Source organism: Panulirus ornatus, chromosome 43 (assembly GCF_036320965.1).
Source record: "Panulirus ornatus isolate Po-2019 chromosome 43, ASM3632096v1, whole genome shotgun sequence".
NCBI lineage: Eukaryota > Metazoa > Arthropoda > Malacostraca > Decapoda > Palinuridae > Panulirus > Panulirus ornatus.
The window spans coordinates 30,845,335-30,864,549 of NC_092266.1; the positions used below are offsets into that span (position 1 = coordinate 30,845,335).

General features: G+C 37.9%; 1 protein-coding gene across 10 annotated transcripts in view; it reads left to right on the forward strand.

Annotated features, from left to right (window-relative positions):
• The first annotated feature begins 5,717 nt into the window (after positions 1–5,717).
• The window catches only part of LOC139762501 (leukocyte receptor cluster member 8 homolog), a 31,723-nt gene continuing 18,225 nt past the window's right edge, over positions 5,718–19,215 (forward strand). For 2 of the 10 annotated variants that reach the window (XM_071687476.1, XM_071687467.1), the window contains exons 1-11: positions 5,718–5,822; positions 7,472–7,523; positions 8,339–8,558; positions 9,104–10,083; positions 10,337–10,454; positions 12,344–12,537; positions 13,350–13,610; positions 14,672–14,951; positions 15,117–15,284; positions 16,623–16,788; positions 18,082–18,289. In XM_071687476.1, the coding sequence (XP_071543577.1) occupies positions 8,361–8,558; positions 9,104–10,083; positions 10,337–10,454; positions 12,344–12,537; positions 13,350–13,610; positions 14,672–14,951; positions 15,117–15,284; positions 16,623–16,788; positions 18,082–18,289 (2,573 nt within the window). In that variant the 5' untranslated portion in view covers positions 5,718–5,822; positions 7,472–7,523; positions 8,339–8,360. The other 8 variants (XM_071687472.1, XM_071687475.1, XM_071687471.1 and 5 more) reach the window with 8 other exon arrangements.

Here is a 19,215-nt window from a genome sequence, read left to right on the forward strand (position 1 = left end):
TCAATTTGATGGTCATCTGCAATAATAAATTTGATGTACTTCTTTGGATGAGATTGCACTTATGTTTCTTAAGAAAGGAGGAGATCATGTTATTGATTGGTTGGTCAGGCTAATCAGCATTTGTATGGCCCAAGGCTGAGGTGCCTGAGAACTGAGAACTCTGTGAAACCACTAACCCTCCTCCCTTTATGCTCTCACAAATTCCTTGCTCCATGATGAAATTTATGTACTGCTTTTACTAAATTTCCTTCCATGCCAAATATTAGTAACATCTTCCACAAGACTTTTCTGTCAACCCTATCATGCTTTCTCCAGATTCATAAGTACTGTACCTCATACAGATTCATCTAATGCACTCTCTGCCATTTGAAATGCACTGGAAACAAAGTATAACTCCACAGCCAGGCCACAGACTTATTCAATTTTTTCTTCATCTTAACTGCTTTATAGGTGCAGACAAATTATTTACCCCCACATACCATGTCAGTCCAATTCATTCTATCCAAATTTGTCTTCTGTCCTCCCATATGTTTGCTTCTTCCTTCCGCTTCCTTCTTTGTCTCAAGTTAGCCCTTGCTCCATCCACATATGACCCTTAGATCCCCTTTGTCACTTATTTTATTGTTATTTCATCTGTGTTATTTACTCCATTCGTACTCACAGGAGTCTATGAGATGGTGAAAAGAATAAATCTTGGTTTGGTGTTTAAAAGGAATGGAACATTTCACAGAAACCAGAAGAGATGAATATAATGTGGTGATCAACGGTAAGTGAAAAGAACATCATAATGTAGGATAGTGTGCCCATGTTCCTGAGAAGCAAGAGAAACTCAAGACAGAATGTACTAAATCAGTGAAATACATGGCAACGTTGAGTTACAGGACAATGTGAAGATAAGCCTGGTAAGAGAATAATATTACTTTTAGTAGAGAGAATAAGAATGAAGAAGATAGACGAGAGCAGTACTGTGGGGCAGATAATCCAATATTCGTTTAACTTGAAACAAAGGGATATCGTTTTCTGTCACCTACAAAAACGGGATTGCCTTATTAAATGGGGTTCTAAAGTAAATATTCCATTAAACGTTCACGTTGTTATGCAGAAGCGTGCAGTTGTTAAATATAATCATCCCCTGAGTAGCTATATATACATATATATACCTGGGAGCTTAGCTTCAAGTGACGACCAAGGAGTTCAGATTTTTAGTTCACACAGTACATAAACGTAATCTAGGTGTCAACTGAATTAAAAAATGTGGATATGATGATCTCGAAAAAGAGAAGTTCTGCTATGAGTTTGCATCTGGTCACCCTATTTGAGTTGGTGAGTATGGAAGGAGCTGAGGTACAGGAAAATGATTACAGTAACAAACTTGGAATGTCTGAAGATAGAGAGAAAGGTTGTAAGACATCATTTAAGCTGTGTGCAATAGATAAATTTGTCGATATAGATATTAATGAGTGCCTTTAGATAACTAGGAAAGGATCGGGGTACGAAAGTAGGTACTTTTTTGTGGTAATGTAGATGAAGGAAAACTAAATGTGAATATTACATAAAAGTTTGAAACATTTAAATGATAGAGAAAGTTCTGAAGGTGGGTCCTCACGGGTGTAGAACTCCCTGCTTGTCTTAGGAATATGTAAATACCAATATCTGTGTTGGAAGGAAGTATTCTAAGTATCTAAATGAATAGATAATCCAAAAGTAGACATTAGACGGCAATTATTAAAAGTATTAACCACTTAAAACGTTCTAGGAGGCAAGTATTACGTCGCCTGTGAACTCATGTAAGGTTTCGTAGTAGTAGTGGCCAGCGTTAGAAAGCGTTACCATCTCTCAAGGACGTGTTACGTAACGTATTACTCCTGGGAGTTACTTTTTCATCTGCCCCCAGAGTTTTATGTACTTAAGGAAATTAGCTATTCCAGACTTGTTACATGATAGCCTAAAACTGGGATATTTATGTATGTCATGTTAAGAACGTCTGATTAACATTTTCAGTGTGAGTTCCCTTTTCATGTAAACCATAACAAAAAAATATATGAAAATACATGTACGTTAAAAGTACAGCAGGCCCCACCCCCCAGAAAAAAAAATTAAAATCAGTTTTCATTGATGATTTTTACGGCTATATATTGTGTCTATCTACGATATATGACCGTTTCGCTGTCAGATATAAACTTATATTCATATATGCTGGACAACGACCGTGTTAACTTTGTTGAAGTGTATAAAATGTACTCATACCCCGTGATGAAATGAGGCGGAATAAACTGGTCAGCTCTGTAAACACTTAGCAATTCCGTAGTTCAGGATTGACAGATGATGCTTGGTATTCAGAATTAAAAATGAATTGAGATAATTGCTCTTCAAACCGCCATTGAAACCCCCGTCTATATTTCAACGCTGTGGGAAGCTTAACGTCTTTTCAGCAATGTAGACGAATCGTTCTGAAAATGAGCAGATATAAAAGGAAAAAAAACTATCATCGTTTGCCCCTGACGACACATTTCACAGTCGCTTTTCAAACTAACTTTCCAACAATGGCTTTTATTTTTCACACCTGTTTTTCTGGCTCAGTGATAGTCAACTATAAGTACACCATTTTATTTGGTTTTATGATAAGCTACTCGTACTTGTGGATGCTGCTGATGCCACTACACCATTACCATCTTGCATCGTGGGGAAGAATATAGTCGTTTTGATGCGATCAAAAATAAATTCTTAAATTGTCACCAACTCTCAGGGGTAAAGATTACGTACAGTACCAGTACAGACTCCAATCTTACAGGATTAACCTCGACAGGATCGAAGAATGTGCACTGGCAACAATAGGGAGATGGAGAGGGAGAAGTTATATAATCGACTCATAGCTTCTTACAAGTCGGCATTTCCCAATAAGAGTGGGAGGACTATACAGTCAGAAGTTTCGCCCATTTGGAGAGAAATCAAGAGGCAATACCCATTACAGTTTGTAGCCAAAGTCATGAAGAAAATTCAACAGTGGGACACGATTGCGCTACTGAAAAGGCAGAAGTACTTTCCCTTTTGTTTGAGGTAAGTAATGCTTTAGTGTGTTCTGTGCAAGCGGCTGGCTGGTAATGTGTATGAGTTATCTCAGTCTACAGTGTACCTGACCTGACCCTCCTCAATGAAGATTGGCAATGGAATTAATGGTGAACGATGGGTATTTAAAGGGGTTACTCGGTAGGGTATATTCATGTTCGCGCGTCTCGCGAGGTAGCGACAGGAACAGGAAGTACGGTCTCATTCGCTCACAATCACTCTCTAGCTATTTATAATCCAGTGAAGCCAAACTTCCCCGTCAACAACCAAGCGCCACAGAGTTCCCCGCGCTTTCCCCCGACCGTTTCAGTTCAGCTCTGACAGCACGTCGTCCCCTATATACCACATAGCTCCAATTCGCTTTATCACATGCACGCCTCATGTGTAATCAGGCTTCACTCACTCCATCCTTCCACCTCCTTGTCGATTTCCCAAGCAGGGAAATGTTTCCATATTGCCCTTATAATGTCCATGTACTTGTGAAATATAACAAAGCCTATCATCTTAATAATTAAAACGCTTCACCTTCGATTCATTCTCATTACATGCAATTTCCTCGAAATACCTCTAACTAAATCAAGTTTCACAACAGATGATACTGTTTATCGCCAGGACAGAGGCGTGCAAAGTTTTGCCATAATTAAGTCACCATTAACACCTATATGTGTTCTGTCATGAATGATTAAGAGACAAGCGCTGGCAATATTCTCGTCCCCTGGGAATATGGTCGCCAGGCTTCGAACATACGCGGAGACAAACACAATAAACCTAAGTCTTTATTTTATTTTTAACTCCCGGTCATAATTTATGACCCACACGAATCTCTGTTTCCCTTGCCGAGAAAGCTATGATGATAATTGTACACGTTAGATAAACAGGAAGTAAAGGATTTGTTTATCCATAATGGTAAAGAGTTCGTTAAAGAGCGTTAATGTCTTGTTATCATCTGCCCGCCTTGGCTTGGGTAACAGCTGACGTAACGATAGTTACTGCAGTCTAAATAGATTTCTCTCTCTCCCTCCTCCAGCCACCCTTGCTTGGCACCGGCAAAGCTCCCATGAATCATTAATCATTTCCTCTCTCTCTCTCTCTCTCTCTCTCTCTCTCTCTCTCTCTCTCTCTCTCTCTCTCTCTCTCTCTCTCTCTCTCTAACAATTCTTTTGGAAACCGAATAGAGAAACATCATCTTAGACTGACTTCGAAAATACTTAATCGGTTTGATTCATCTAGACAATGGATACAAACCTGTCATGAATAATTCTTTCCTTTCGCACATACTGTTCACTGTTATGTGTTTTGCTTACATGTCTGATGCAAGAGAATTGTATAGATGTTTCATCTGCAATGCTGACGGAAACATGGTACGTATAAAGTGCTCCAGGAATTTCTGTACAAATTACTACTTTGGCCTGTGAAGACCTACACACACACACAGCTTATGGAATATGATTATGATGATAATTTTATATCTATCACTCCCGCCTAATTTCAGGAACAAAGAAATGACAGCTTTATTTGTACACATGCACTCGCTAGCCGTCAAATCCTGTCATGTATTATGCACAAGTCAAAGCCATACGCTTCAATGACCTGGATTTAACACACTAGGCGTATGTCGTCGCCATTCCGAACACATCTACCCAACCCGCTCCCTTTCTTTTGCGTTCAAGGACAAAGGTCGATCCATACAACACCTTTAGGTCTACTGTACTTTCAGAATATCTCCATATTTTCCCCAGAACAAACAATGTCCTCTCCTTCCACACGCCTATCGCTCTCTGGACCTAAGTCTCCTCTCCAACTTCTGTTCCCTTGGTTCTAGCCGCTGCCAATACCCATTCTCAGGCACATTATATTCTCCTGCTCCTCCCTGTTGAGACTTATACTCAAAAACTATACCTGTCTCCTGCCCCTGTTGCATCTCATTACCTTCCATTTGTTCACATGTACTCCACTTTCTTCTTAAACTTTCCCACACTTTCTCCAAACTCTGGGTACTAATTTCTCTTGGGGGAGGTTGGTTGCTGTCTAACAGCAACTCCTTCACTTGCCAACTGCTAGTAAGCAGTAGACCCACCTTTTCTGTGTGTCTAGGGCATATTCTGTCCATACTGCTACAACTTCCGTATATGGCGTCTTCTTAGCACCCGTAGAAGTGATACCTTTTTGTATGCATGGAACCCCACCTTACGGTGAGTGTGAAACCTGGTTTCCCTTTGATTTACAATTGTGATATTTAACTGCACATTTTTAATCAGTGTTAGTGAGAAAATATTATAAATAGATGGTCCTTAGTGGTATCATGTCGCGTTTTAGATGCATACTTCATTAAGAAACTTCAGTCCAAAAATGTATATGATGGAATTTCTTAATTTTCATGACGATTTTGGTTAGTCTCATTAATGATTTCATCATAACTTTTGGCTCTTATCAAGTTACACATTAGCCAAGTGAAAATAAGTTACTCCACTGTCAACTATAGTTGTATCTCTCAGAACTTATTTTCATATAAGTCGCATTTTTTCACGGAAAAATCGAAGGGGACTTTATTATTGTATCCTATCTGTGAAGTATAAGATACCTCAAGATGATAAAAGTAAAGTGACGAGTGAAATTCCTCTTAATGACAAATACTCTTGAGAACGTGAACTACTCCCCGTCGCAATACGTTTATCCTCAGTCGCCATTTTTGTTGTTCTGACACCGAGTAGTAGAGAAGTGGAACATCTTTACCCGTAACGTTGACGTCTTCACCCGTAAGAACTTGTGATAAGTTGTGAGGAATTGACCTGCTGTTGTAGATGAGAGAGATGTGTGTTTTACTTATGTGAGGTGTGTCTGTGACGGTATATTTGATGATTAAAATCGGAGGAGTGCGGGAATGCCTCCCCCCTCCAGTAGAAACTTGTTTACATACAACTCTCAGCTGGGAATTCATCGGTTCTATGTGGTAGTTGTAGCTCAGAAACGGTTGTTATTAAGGTTCTGTCTGTGTCTGTGATGCCTTTATGATAATATAAAGGTGTTACAAGGATTACGCCTACCGTTATGCGCATGCGTATGTGCACTGCGTAATGTAAGGTAATTGGGTGAACCTTACGCATGGCGTAATTGGCACCTGATGCGTATGTGTTTTGAGAGGTATAGGTCATTATATATATATATATATATATATATATATATATATATATATATATATATATATAAATGTATGTCATGAAGTATTGCCATATATGGTAAATTCTTAGTTAAATACGCAACACCAGCAATGGGTGAAATGCTTACGTCGGCAAAATAGCTTTAAACCCTGATGGTAATATAGTGCCCTCATTGTCGAGGAATTGGCTTCAGTCTCTTTAATTTAGACGCTTATTTTCTGGCACCGATGGAGTAAACGCTATTTTGCCGACCTGTGGAATAAATGCAGTTTTGTCGAAAATTTGGCTTTGGAGGGTATACTGTTAATTTTCCGATAAATGATATAGCATGTGTTTGTTTCCTTCTCATCACTTGTACTTAAGCTGAAGTGGATGCTGTGTCAGTTGCTGAATTGTTGGTATATACTCACATCACCGACATTCCATTTCCTGGTGTGGCATTGAGGTCCCGTATGCTCATGTTATGACTCTAGTAAAGTTGGTTAGGTTAGGTTTGATTGTATTAGGTAGGTTAATAATGGTAAAGTTATTATTATACTTTAGGTATAGGATAGGAAGGTATGATACGGTTGGATAGGATATATATAGATTGCGACAGGTTACGTATGGCTTACGTAGGCTAGGATTAGGTTGATATTAGGTAGCTTGATGTCGTGCCAGGATATGAAGCATTGGTACTGTAAACTAATCCTGTAATCCCATCTGAAAACTATTGTCCAGTTTAAATAGGAGTGATGACAGGAATTATAAATGCATTTGTCAGTAAAACATTATTTAACCCCTCATGCAGATTAATCATCAAAATTAAGGTCCTGAATGTTAAGTGATATTGTTCTTCAGTGGTGATGACAAATTTAGAGAATGTTGTTAAACCTGTAAGTTGGTATCTTATTCTTGAGGAGCTGTATGGTTAAGTTCCAGTTGAGGGCCAAGGATTTGGAAGTTCATATTAAGGAACTTTTATATGTCATTGTCAAGATTTACTTTGTTATTTGCTTTTATTTTTTACTAAATGTCTTCTGCAGTGCTATTGCATTGAGAATGTAAAAGTTAAGGAGTGTAATTTATAGCTTTTTAACAAAATATTAGATAAGGCAATAACGTATGGGTAAATTAGGGTAGCTATGGGGTTGATTAATGTAGAAAAGTTGATAATTTTGTTAGATATCTACAGAACCTTTGAAAATCTAAATACTCAAAGTAAAGGTCAGAATATGCCTTAATGTTACATTTGTCTCCTGCTGCAGATTGCATGGTTTTTCGCGGTTTCATCTGTTGACATCAGACACCACATTGACGGTGCGTTTTCATTAGTGAGTGGTACATTACAATTTCGATATTGAAATTTAGAATAAATCTTGACTGCTAGAGAGGTTAGGTGAAGTTCTCAGTAGATCTGCTGAGTTTTTACAATTGTGTTAAAAGGAGGTAGAGATGATGGTTATGGTTATTGGGAAATTGTAAGGTCATAATGAAAAGGTATGAAAAACATTTGCAGAAGTACGATAGAACCAGTAAAAACTTCACCTAACCTCCTAGTACTCCTCAACACCAAAATACGAGAGGATTGCCGTTGGGTCAGCATGAAATGCCTGCAGTACTTTAGAAGACCCAGTCAACTAACGTAATTTGTATTTGCAGTGTATTTTTTTCATGTAAAGGTACAGTATAAATATCTCTTGCAAGTCTCCAATACTCTGAAGATGAGTACTGTATATAATGTTATGATATAGGGAAAATATAGTGGCATCATAAACATTAGTTTTATTATCAAACTGAACTCGTCTCGAGTGGATCCTAACCTCCATCGTTATTGTGACTGCATTTTATTTTCATTTTTCTGCACATTTTTTTTTTTTGCTGCTGTCGGGTGTTGCTTTTGAGAAAAATCACCCCAATAAAGGTGTTAAAAAGGATGAATTACCTTTATCATATCATATTGGAGAATTCGTACAACTTAGGGATGCAGCTGGAAATTAATTCCTTGGCCATAGGTTACAAGCCCAACACTAATCATCAGAATGTATCATTATACTATACTTATTGTGGCTGTTGTAAATATTTAAGTATATGTACAGTAACAAAGACTTAGATACTAGTATTTTCTTTTTCAGTGTGTGCTTGACTGATCTCAATATGAATAGTGGTCCTCATGGGATGGCCCCCTGGCATGGGGGTAATGGCCAAGGACAAGGTGGAGGATGGTATAGTGGGCCACAAGGACCTTATGGAGGTTATGGAGGGACTTACAGTGGCCCACCAGGACCCCCAGCACCTGGATGGAATAGTTATGGTCCTGGAGGTGGTGGTGGCTATGGAGGATACGGTGGATATGTAAGTTCAACTCATTTTTATACTGAAGTTGACGGTTTGTAGTTAGCTGTCTTTCTCTCTTGAAATGATGCCAAAACCATCTCATCTTGTAGCTTCTTTGATATTCAACTGTTGCTTAAACAGGCTTCAAATCAAAGCGAGAGGTAACGTGAAAGGATATCGCAAAAGTCATGTCCCTGAGAATGGTATATTTAGGTTGGAAATGATGCTCATTTTTCTTGTGTTGTAGGATATTTTGTCCGATGAGATGCTAATAATACTTTTCAAATTCACCACATAGAACACAAGTTTTACCACACTCATTTTCAGACAGTTGGAATTTCTAGAGAATGTGTGCTTATCATCGGAATGTCTTTGATGATGTGGTTCAGGTTGAAATGGAAGTGCACTTTGAGAAATATTAATTCCCAATTTTTTTAGTTATAGCAGGGAATTTAGTTGGAGGAGTTGAATTAATGGGCACTGAGATTATGACAAGGATATCACAATATGCATAACATGAAATATTTCAGTCATGTATAAGATTTTCCTTATCTTTCTAACAGCAAACCCCATGGGGATATGGTGTACCCCAGGGAATGTCAGGCCCACCTCCACATCAGCATTCAGACACAACTGCTAACAATAACAAGAACAACAGTGGTTCAGGCAGTGGCAACAACCCTCCACTACCTCCAGGCCCTCCACCAGGTGGCCAGAATTCAGAAAGTGATAATCAGAACAAAATGAATAATTCAAATGTACCTTCTAATAATTCTGTTAAACATCAAGATGGCAATAATCAACAAAATAACAGCGTCCCTCCACCGCAAGGTTACAATAATCAGGACTACAGTCATAGTTATAATCACAGCTATGGTCAGCCTTATGGTCAGGGTTATGATAGCTATGGTTATAGTGGTGGATGGTATGGTCCATCGGGACCCCCACCAAGAGGACCCCCGCCAAACTACAATCAGCCACCTATGGGCAGAGGAAACTCACCTGGTAATTCTGGTGGCCCTGTGAAATTCAACCTTCCAAGCAAGAAGGGACTTGGTTATAATGCACTACAGCAGTCACAGACATCACAGCAGCAGCAGCAGCCACAGCAGCAGCAACAACAGCAGCAACAGCAGCAGCAGCAGCAGCAACATCAGCAGCAGCAGCAGCATCAGCAGCAGCAGCAGCAGCATCAGCAGCAGCAGCATCAGCAGCAACAACAGCAACAACATCAACAGCAACAGCATTATCAACAACATAACACAGGCCATAATAAGAAGAAAAATAAAAAGAACAAGAATAATATGATCATGTCGAATAACCAGTGGAACAAGATGCAGTATATGAATAACCAACAACAGCACCATCCCATAAGTTCTTCGGGTGGAAAAGAAAATGCCGATGCACAGTCCACATTAAACAAAGTTGCGGTTAAAGTTGAAAGTGAAGGTTTGTCAAACAAGACACTGGAAACAAAAGGGGTCAAAGATATTAAAGGAATGACAGGACTGGTAGCTAATGGTGACTGGCCTGAAAGTCTGAAGTAAGTGAATGTCTTGTATGTAATCATGATACACACTTTATATTAGATCATGCTTTTGTGTGTGTATTTCATGCTTGTTCATTTTTCCTGGAAGCATACTGTTAATTGGAGGAGTTATTAAATGGTACAACCATTTCAGTGTTTCTCATATTGATCAAAGGTTTTCTAGGTCAGTGAATTTTTGTATTGCAATTTGATGGTGGAGCAATCACCATCAGTGATTGTCTTGTTAAATATTATGTTGTGTTCACAGGGCTTATGTTGGGCGGTGTTTTGCTAGGTGTGTCACGGAGTTGGACAAGGACCAAGTGGAGATATGCCTTAAGGGAAAGCTTACCCAGGCAGCCAATAATGGAACCTTGTGGACCAAGGTAAGTCTTTTTCTGCAGTATACTGCTAAACATATTTTCCACTTTAAACAAATTGTCCTTCTTTTAAGTAATTGATGGTCTTGTGATTTGTGCAGGATACTGTAAGTAGCAGAAGTTAACAGGAAGTTAGTCCCATCACAGTTGTATGCAGTATGTTATGTCATTGTCTTAGCACTATGTTTGTCTGTGGGCACAGTCTTGTTAGCATATCTCCTAAACGACACATAATAGAAACTTCATACATATACCATAGATACTTCCTGTCGAGTTGAGGAATTGATGGAATTTTTATATGCAAACCATGGAAAATTAGTGTAAGAAATGGCTTGATATTATGTTATTCCTTCATATATGTAGTATATATCCAAATGTAGGTGAAGGACAAACTTTATATAAAGCCAGTTGACTGCTTTCCTTGGAGCAAATTTTTGTTTCTTGACTTCTTAGATGTTTCAACTAAGGCGTCCATACATACTTTTTCCATTATCAAGTCATAAAACAACATTCTCCACATGTCTGTCCATCCTATGGTGTATCTTAAGTGGATACTGTCTTTCTGAAGTGCTGAGTGTTGCTTATGAATGTCCAGTGAACTACATTTTCCTGTTTTCCACACATTAAGCTCATTTTCGTAATTAGCAATCTTTATAGAGTTGTTCCTGATCTTTGCATATCTTAAACCATATTAGTAATACACACTCCTTTGTAATAAACTTCATGTATTGCCAACTTTCTTATCCACATTGTTTTATGTATACAGTAGGGAACATGTTGAATCTTGAGAAAAGGATGTATAACTGTTATTTCCTTATTGCTTTTTTCAATTTTTTATGGTGCATACTTTTCAGCCATATCTGCATTGCATTAAGCAATTATGCTGATGCTAATGTTGGGAATACTTATTAAATCAGTTGTAGGTGAGTGGTGTAATTAAACATGATTATGAAGTACAGTAGTTGATATGTGTATGTTAGTTTTATATTTATTCTCATTGAGATAGATCAAATGCATGTACACTCTCACACATCCTTGTCATATAATGTTTGTTGTTAGTGCAGTTGATGTTTAACATAAAGAAAACAGTTTTATAATGAATAGTGACCTGTATGGGTATGTTCCTATTAATGGTTGGTGTGGGCATTGGATATGGGTATACTTAATTGGTGTTCTTGCACAATACAGATGACAGTTATTGGCAATAATTGCCATTGATTATGGTGATTCAGACATTATTACAATTTGGTGATTGAGGTTCAGGTATAGAGAATGTGGAGAAGTTTAAGGACTTGCAGCCAAAACTGAATTTAGATGTTTGTCTATTTTTTGTACTTTTGGTGTTAGAATGGAGGAACATCTTTGATCAGGAAAGTGGGATTAATAGTGTAGATGGTCTTCACTTTGAAGTGAAAAGTTGAAAGGCAGTTTTTCAAATGTGGCTCTCAGAACCCAAGAGTGCCTAAATTGAGCTCTTTTGACCTGAAATTGGCTACTTTTTGTCACAGACTTTAATATAGAAGGCAAAGGAATAGATTGAGAATATTAGGGCCCCAGAAAGTATTACTTAGAGGGTTCTTCATTCAGGAAAATGTTGAAAATTTTTTTTCAAAATTTTGTTTGTATAGATACTACTGTTAGTTGATAACAGACTTTGGCACAGTACTGTTAAGTTTTTCATACAGGATGATGCAAAAGGATGTGACAGACTGCAGGATTTCTGGAGGTGCAAAAAGTGGAATTGGTCCAGACGCAAAGTTTATGAGCACTGTAGTGCATACATTACCTGTTGGGTCAAAAATGCTTTCTCTTGAAAAGATTTACTTTTTGGTATTATATTCTTTGTAAGATATAGCTTATTTGTTATTTTGATCACATTTGCAATTATTTCTCAGAACTGGGATGAAGAATCACTTCCCAGCATACACAGTGAATCTACTGCTAACCTGATACCACATATGAAGAATTGGAGTGCAGCCAGTGATTGTGGGTCAGATACAAGCTCCACTACCCCTGTGAAGCAGCAGGACAAGAAAGTGCTCTATAAGAAACCTATGATGTCGCCAGGATACTCTGCACGGGGAGTAAGGTAATGTCCACCAGATTTTGAGTTTTCTTTTTTCATTTTTTTCAATATTTATTCTATCCTCCCAGAGTTATTTTGTAATATATCTGTTGATATATTGTTACAACACAATTTGTGTATCAGTCTCAGGGTTAGCGATGTAGTAATACAGGTAGAAGTCTAATCAGAATATCTTAAATTTGAAAATATCTAAATGTTGAAAGCCCATATAATGAAAATTCTTGTTCGAAGGATGCATCAGTTTCCAGACTTAGTTTTGCTTTTTGGTGCTCACCCCATTGAAATTCAGTTTCTATGTAATTTGTACACTTAACCTAGTTGTACATATAATGTTAGTTAAGATTGATGAGATATGAGAGTGTCAGCTATTGATGGATGAAATGAATCGATGTTTATGGATGTTTAATATTTATTTACATATATTACTTACAAAGATTTTCTGCATATGAAAAAACTCCTCTGAAAGTATGGTAATGTACCTATAACTGGAAAAATGCAAAATCTAAATATTTCCAGGGCCCATGGGATTTGGATTTAAGTTCTACCAGTAATGCCCACAGCCACTCAGTTTTTATAGCAGGAAGTGTGTAAATGGTTATTAATATAGATTTTATTCTATGAAGGATGTAGTATGATAACTTTCATTCATTTATATCCATATTGTAAGAAATGAGTATGTCGTGGCCTATTGAGAACCTTAATGTAACAAAGCTAAGTACTGTGTGTAGTAATTGAATTTGTATGAAATGATATGATTTCCCACAAAAAACAGTAGTCTATGAGTTTTATGTTGGGTAATTATTTGGTACAAACAGGTCACATCGTTCAAAGTCTCATTCAGTATCTCGATCAAGATCTCGCTCTCGATCGAGATCTCGCTCTCAATCAAGGTCTTATTCAAGATCAAGGTCTCGATCCCCCATGTACAGAAGAGGAAGACGTGATAGCAAACGTCGCCATTCCTCTTCAGGCTCAGAAGAAGATAACAAGGGTTTCATTCGCTTAAATGCTAAAAGGAGAAGAAGCCCAGTGAGTGTTCGAGGCAAAGGCAACAAGAAGGTGAAGGCGAAGAACAAGTGAGTGACTTTTTATTGTAAGATATGCCTTAGATTAAGTATACTGTATAGTGTGTTTTCCCCCAGCATTAGTAAAGATTTTGCAATAAGTATAGAGCTGCTTAGGATGGGAAAGAATAGTGTTAGGAGAAGAATTAGGATGGTAATTCTTTGATAAGGTATACTTGGGAGTGAAGTGACTATTGCATGGAGATTTCATTTTTTTTTTTTATATTATGGGAAGGGAGTTTTGCACTTGTGAAGGTGGTTATGCTTAAAGGATGTTTTGTGTTACTTGTGCCATGAATGCTGAATAAAAAAAGACAGTGGGCATGTTGTAAATGGAATGCTTATGCATAGTATGTGATGGGAGGCAGGTAGATTGTGTAAGGAATGGTTAGTGTATAAGAGAGGCTTATTCATGAGAGGGCCAACCAGGTGTGTGCTGAAGTGGTAGACACATTGTTCCTTAGCTTAGATGGCATGGGTAACTGAGGACCTAATCAGGGCCACCCCATTAATGCTACACACACATATATATATGCCCTTGCATGAGCCATGTACCCATTTTATCAATCACCCCTTTGGGGTGGATGATCAACTTGGTTGGCTGTGGAGCGACTGGCATAGGAGATAATTAATGGAGAAAGACTGATTAATAGGATCTGTGTGTCAGAAGTAGATGGAGCATTGGACTAAGGGGAAGCAAGATGGAAGGATGGAGTGAAGAAGGCTCTGAGATATTGGGCCCCGGAAATTTAGGAATAAGTGGCATGCACTGGTTAGAATGAATTGGATTGATGTGGTGTATGGGGGGTATGGAATGTCACTGGGCTGAACTTCAGCATGTGAGGTGGTCAAGTTAAAACCATATGGTAGTGTGTGGGAGGTTGTCTTTGGATGGTAGGCTCTAGTTTTGGTATGTAACTCATAGCTTTAGATATGTAATCATGAGACCATTGTTCAGTTGCTCTTGTTGCTGCCTATTGAAACACTGTGTGGTAGTTAGGTGTGAAGAAAAAGAATGAACACTCCCACATGCAAATGTGTATCAAAACCTAACTGAAAATATTCTTCTTCAGGGCAGTTGTGTCCCACTTTTACTCTAAACATGGCTGCATGAGTCTTGATCCAGAGTTCAGCACCAATGAGCGACTGCAGAAGAGAGCAGCTCGCTTCAGTACTCCAGGCAATGTGGGTCCAGTTCCAGCCCCAGGACCTCAAAGGAAGAAGAAACAACTCAACATTACAAAAACAATTAGCAATACATTTACTGTTGATGGAGATGATATTGACTGGACCTCCATGCACATAGTAGGAACATCTACTGCTTTAGAGAAACCATATCTTCGACTGACAGCAGTGAGTGGATGTGCATAATTTGTGCAGTTTACTTGTGTTCAAACTTATACAGAATTGGAACTTTTGCATTTTATAGAAGAAAGCATTCATACCATTTCAGTACAAAGTTGATGCTTTTAGAATGTTTGTTGTGAAGCTATTTTGATTATTCTTGCATACTTTCAGGCACCTGATCCATCTACGGTTCGAACAGTGGATACCTTAAAACGATCACTGGAACATATCAAACGTCAGTGGGTGCGTAACCAGGATTATCGATATGCCTGTGACCAGCTTAAATCATTACGACAAGACTTGACTATCCAGGGTGTCAGAGATGACTTTACAGTACAGGTTAGTATTTATGAATTTGGCTCTGTTGTGGTAGTGGATATGGTGTGTACAGCTTTTCAGTCAACTTTACATCAGTCCATATCCATTGTGCTGACTTGAAACAAGCATCTTTAGTGATATCACATAAAGGCTTTTTATTTTTTCATTTCATTACTTGGATGAATTGCAAAGGAATCAGTCTTAAATGTAGACAGTCTTGTCACTGAATTTGGTTTTGTTTCACGGAACTTGGAATAGAAACAAACATACAAAACTATGATGCTCATTATCAAGGATTTTAGTTGTGTGTAGATAAACTTTGAAATCTGTTCACAATAAATATTATGGACCGAAGGGACTATTTACAAAACTTGTATAGTATAACCCTAAGTTATTGTTAAAGTAGTCTAACACATCATTTAAAGGTCTATGTTATTCTATTGTATAGAAATTTCTTTGATTTATTCTTTTTTCTTTTTCTTTCTTTCAAACTATTCACCATTTCCCGCATTAGCGAGGTAGCGTTAAGAACAGAGGACTGGGCCTTGGAGGGAATATCCTCACCTGGCCCCCTTCTCTGTTCCTTGTTTTGGAAAATTAAAAAAAAAAAAATGAATTATTAATCTTTTGCATGCAAACAATACTAAACTAAGCCTTCCTCATGCTGTCTTTCTGTTATAATGGGTCAGTACCTTCCAGTTGAGAAAGGATTATTAATCCAGGTTGTCTGTGCCATCTTCGTTAACTTAAAGTAAATAGATAGAGAAATCATTAATGATACTTGTCATTATAGATACTGTAGGCCAATGTCTTTTTTTTTTTTTTAAGGAATGCCAAACTATAATTTTACATTTATAGGTTTTAAGTTTTAGATATCTTTAAAAGGAAGGCAAAATGTATCTTTTTATGTTAATAATGAAAAGTTTTTTCTATATCTTTCTCATGCTGTGTTGAATGACCGATGGGTTATAGCTCTTTACAAACTCCACAACAGCAAGTCAGATCATAATGTAAAGTACAACTTAAGAAAGGTCTTCAATTTACCAATTCAGCATCAGGTTTTCCCAAGTTAGTGTATCCTTGGATGGAAACGCTTGGTGTCATGATTTGGCTTAGAATGGGATATTCCTACTTCAAAATTGATTTTGAAAAGGAACAGAATTTTGAAGGTTCTTTCAAGGAAAGCATCAGTTACTTTTGACAAGTCAGCTCGGTGTAAAGTGAAAAATTTAGAAGCATGTGTTATTTATGTTAAAGAATCTGTATGTTACTGAACAGCCCTACAAATTTATGATTAGTGAAGTAGATAATGATTTTTTTGCCTCTTTGATAAGAATTACAAAGACATTCATATCACAGGTGTATGAGACACATTCCCGAATAGCCTTAGAGAAGGGTGACCATGAAGAGTTCAATCAATGCCAGAGTCAACTTAAGCAGCTTTACAGCGAGGTAGGCGGGGAAAATGCTCTCGAGTTTATCGCCTACAGACTCCTGTACTACATCTTCACGAAAAACACATTAGGTGAGTTGTTATATGCTGTGATCTTCAGTTACATATTTTCCCAAATCTTCCTGCTCCTGGACCTCTTTCTATTGTACACTTGTAGTGCTCATCCACTGTGGAGGACCACAAGTCAAGAAATATGGTTACGTGTTTGTCTTTTTGTGATTAGTGCAGAACTGTCTCTTTGTGTATGTTTCATGTTGGGCATGAAACAATTTTTTTTCACTGATTTTGATACACAGGTGAAGAGTTATTTGATTGAGAGGATGTGTCAGTGGCAGGGGTGTGTAATGTCACCATGTCTCATCAGTCCTTTTATGGATGGGATGATGAGGGAAGTGAATGGAAGTTTCTAGGGGAGATTTATAGTTTACAGGCTGGCTGGGGTAGGTGGGTCAGCTGCTGATGATATGACAGTGATAGTAGATTCAAGTGAGAAACTGCAGAAATTGGTTTCTGAGTTTAGGAAAGCATCTGGATGAGAAAGGGGAGAGTAATTGTGAATGTTAGCAAACTTATTAATCTTAGCACTTGACATTCTCCTCTCCCAAACTCGGACTCCAACTTATGAAGTTGTCCTTCAAATTGTCCACCAGACCTGTGTCATCAGCAAGCAGCACCTGACTCTCCATGCTGGGGAAGAGGAGGCTCAGGTCCCAGGTGTATTGAGAAATTTGTCATGGGAAAGGTCATTGTCTTTTAGAACAGAGATGGGTATTTTTTAGGTTTAGTAGTAGTCCCAAAAGTGATGTATAGATGTGATATGTTCCCTAAAAGTAAAAGAATGGGAGAGAGTTGAGGAATGTAGTGTGGAGCTGGTTGATTTTGTAAGGAATGACTAATGGAGAGATGAGGTCTTAAGTGCAGTCTGATTAAGAAAGCATACCAGGATGTGTTGAAAGGGTGAGAATATACAGCTAGGGTGAGCAAAAAACTAAGATCTCTTTGTCACAAGCAGAGGGTGGAAAGGAGAGGGGGAGGTGGAGATCAAGGGGAAGATGGAAGGGGTGAAAGAGATTTAGAGGTATCATTGCTGTAACTTTAATTGAAACTGTAACATACAGTAACATCCCTGGCCTTTTTATTAGTGCTGTTTGCAGTCTTCTTATTGTTCACCTTAACCTGTCAACAAACCCTCCAAGGAAACAGTTAACAAAGATTACATGTCACATCTCTTTGTCAGAATACTGGGAGAGCATAAGTACCCTCACATGTTCAAATAATTAATGGATTAACAAAATGCCAGCTCAGCTTAAATGGCAGGATTGCTTTATATAAGTAAGGATACATCTCCCATCTTATATTTTCCAGATATTACCTCCCTTATGGCTGGTTTAACAGTTGAGCAGAAGGAAGATGAATGCATTAGTTTCTCTCTGAAGCTACGAGCGGCCTGGTCACTTGGGAACTACCACCGTTTCTTTCACCTATATCGCAATGCTCCCAAGATGGCTGGCTACTTAGTTGATTGGTTTACTGAAAGAGAAAGAAAACAGGCATTAAGGGCAATGATTAAAGGGTTTGTATTTACTAATACTGGTATTAGATATTATTGTTGTTATTTTTACGTGCTTTGTTAGTGTGAGCCAAAATTATCATCCTTGATTCAAGATAGAAATTGATTTTTTGGATTTCCTCCCATATCAGATCTTAGTAAAGTAAGCTACTTAATTATCATAATAAATGGTGTCATTGTAGTGTCTTAAATTTATCTTAATAACCAAAATAGGATATGTTGGTAAGTTGGTACATTTTTTATCTTTATATGAATAATGAAGTTCAAGGTTCAGATGATTAACTGCAGTTCTTGTTCTCCTAGTAGCAGCATACAAGTTTTAACCTGTATATCGGCTGTGATTGCCATTGGGTGCATGACATGGGAAGGAAGAGCTTCTCTTCTCCCACTGATGATTCTTTGCTGTAGCTTCATTCTTAGTTTAGCCCATGGGCAACTTGGCATGTGTTTTCTGAACCTACGTTACATTGAAAATTATCATTTAAGTTCTTTTGTATAGTGTTTGGAGTGTTCAGCTGCCAGTGGTCATTGTCTATCAATTTCTTTGCCATCAGTGCTCATAGCAGTTCGTCAATCACTATTCAGAAATTCCACAAAGCTTCTAGACTTGCACGCATATGCTACACACAGAGAGACACACAAATACACACACACCCACATGCTCTTGCATCTTTCATTTTGCTGACAGTGGTATTTTGATAATCATTCTTGGTCCTTTTACTCTCATCTATAAAGTTAGATGATATAGTTTAAACAACAGTATATCTTGTGAGAGTAATAAGATCTAGCAGAATTCAGCCTGAATTTTTACATTTGCTTTCATTTTGTAAGGAGGAGATGTCTGCTGCTGTAATCTTTGTTATTTCTGATCCTTCTCATTCTGCTGAGTTAATGGATCATCATATAGTATGTTTTAAGGCTATTACATG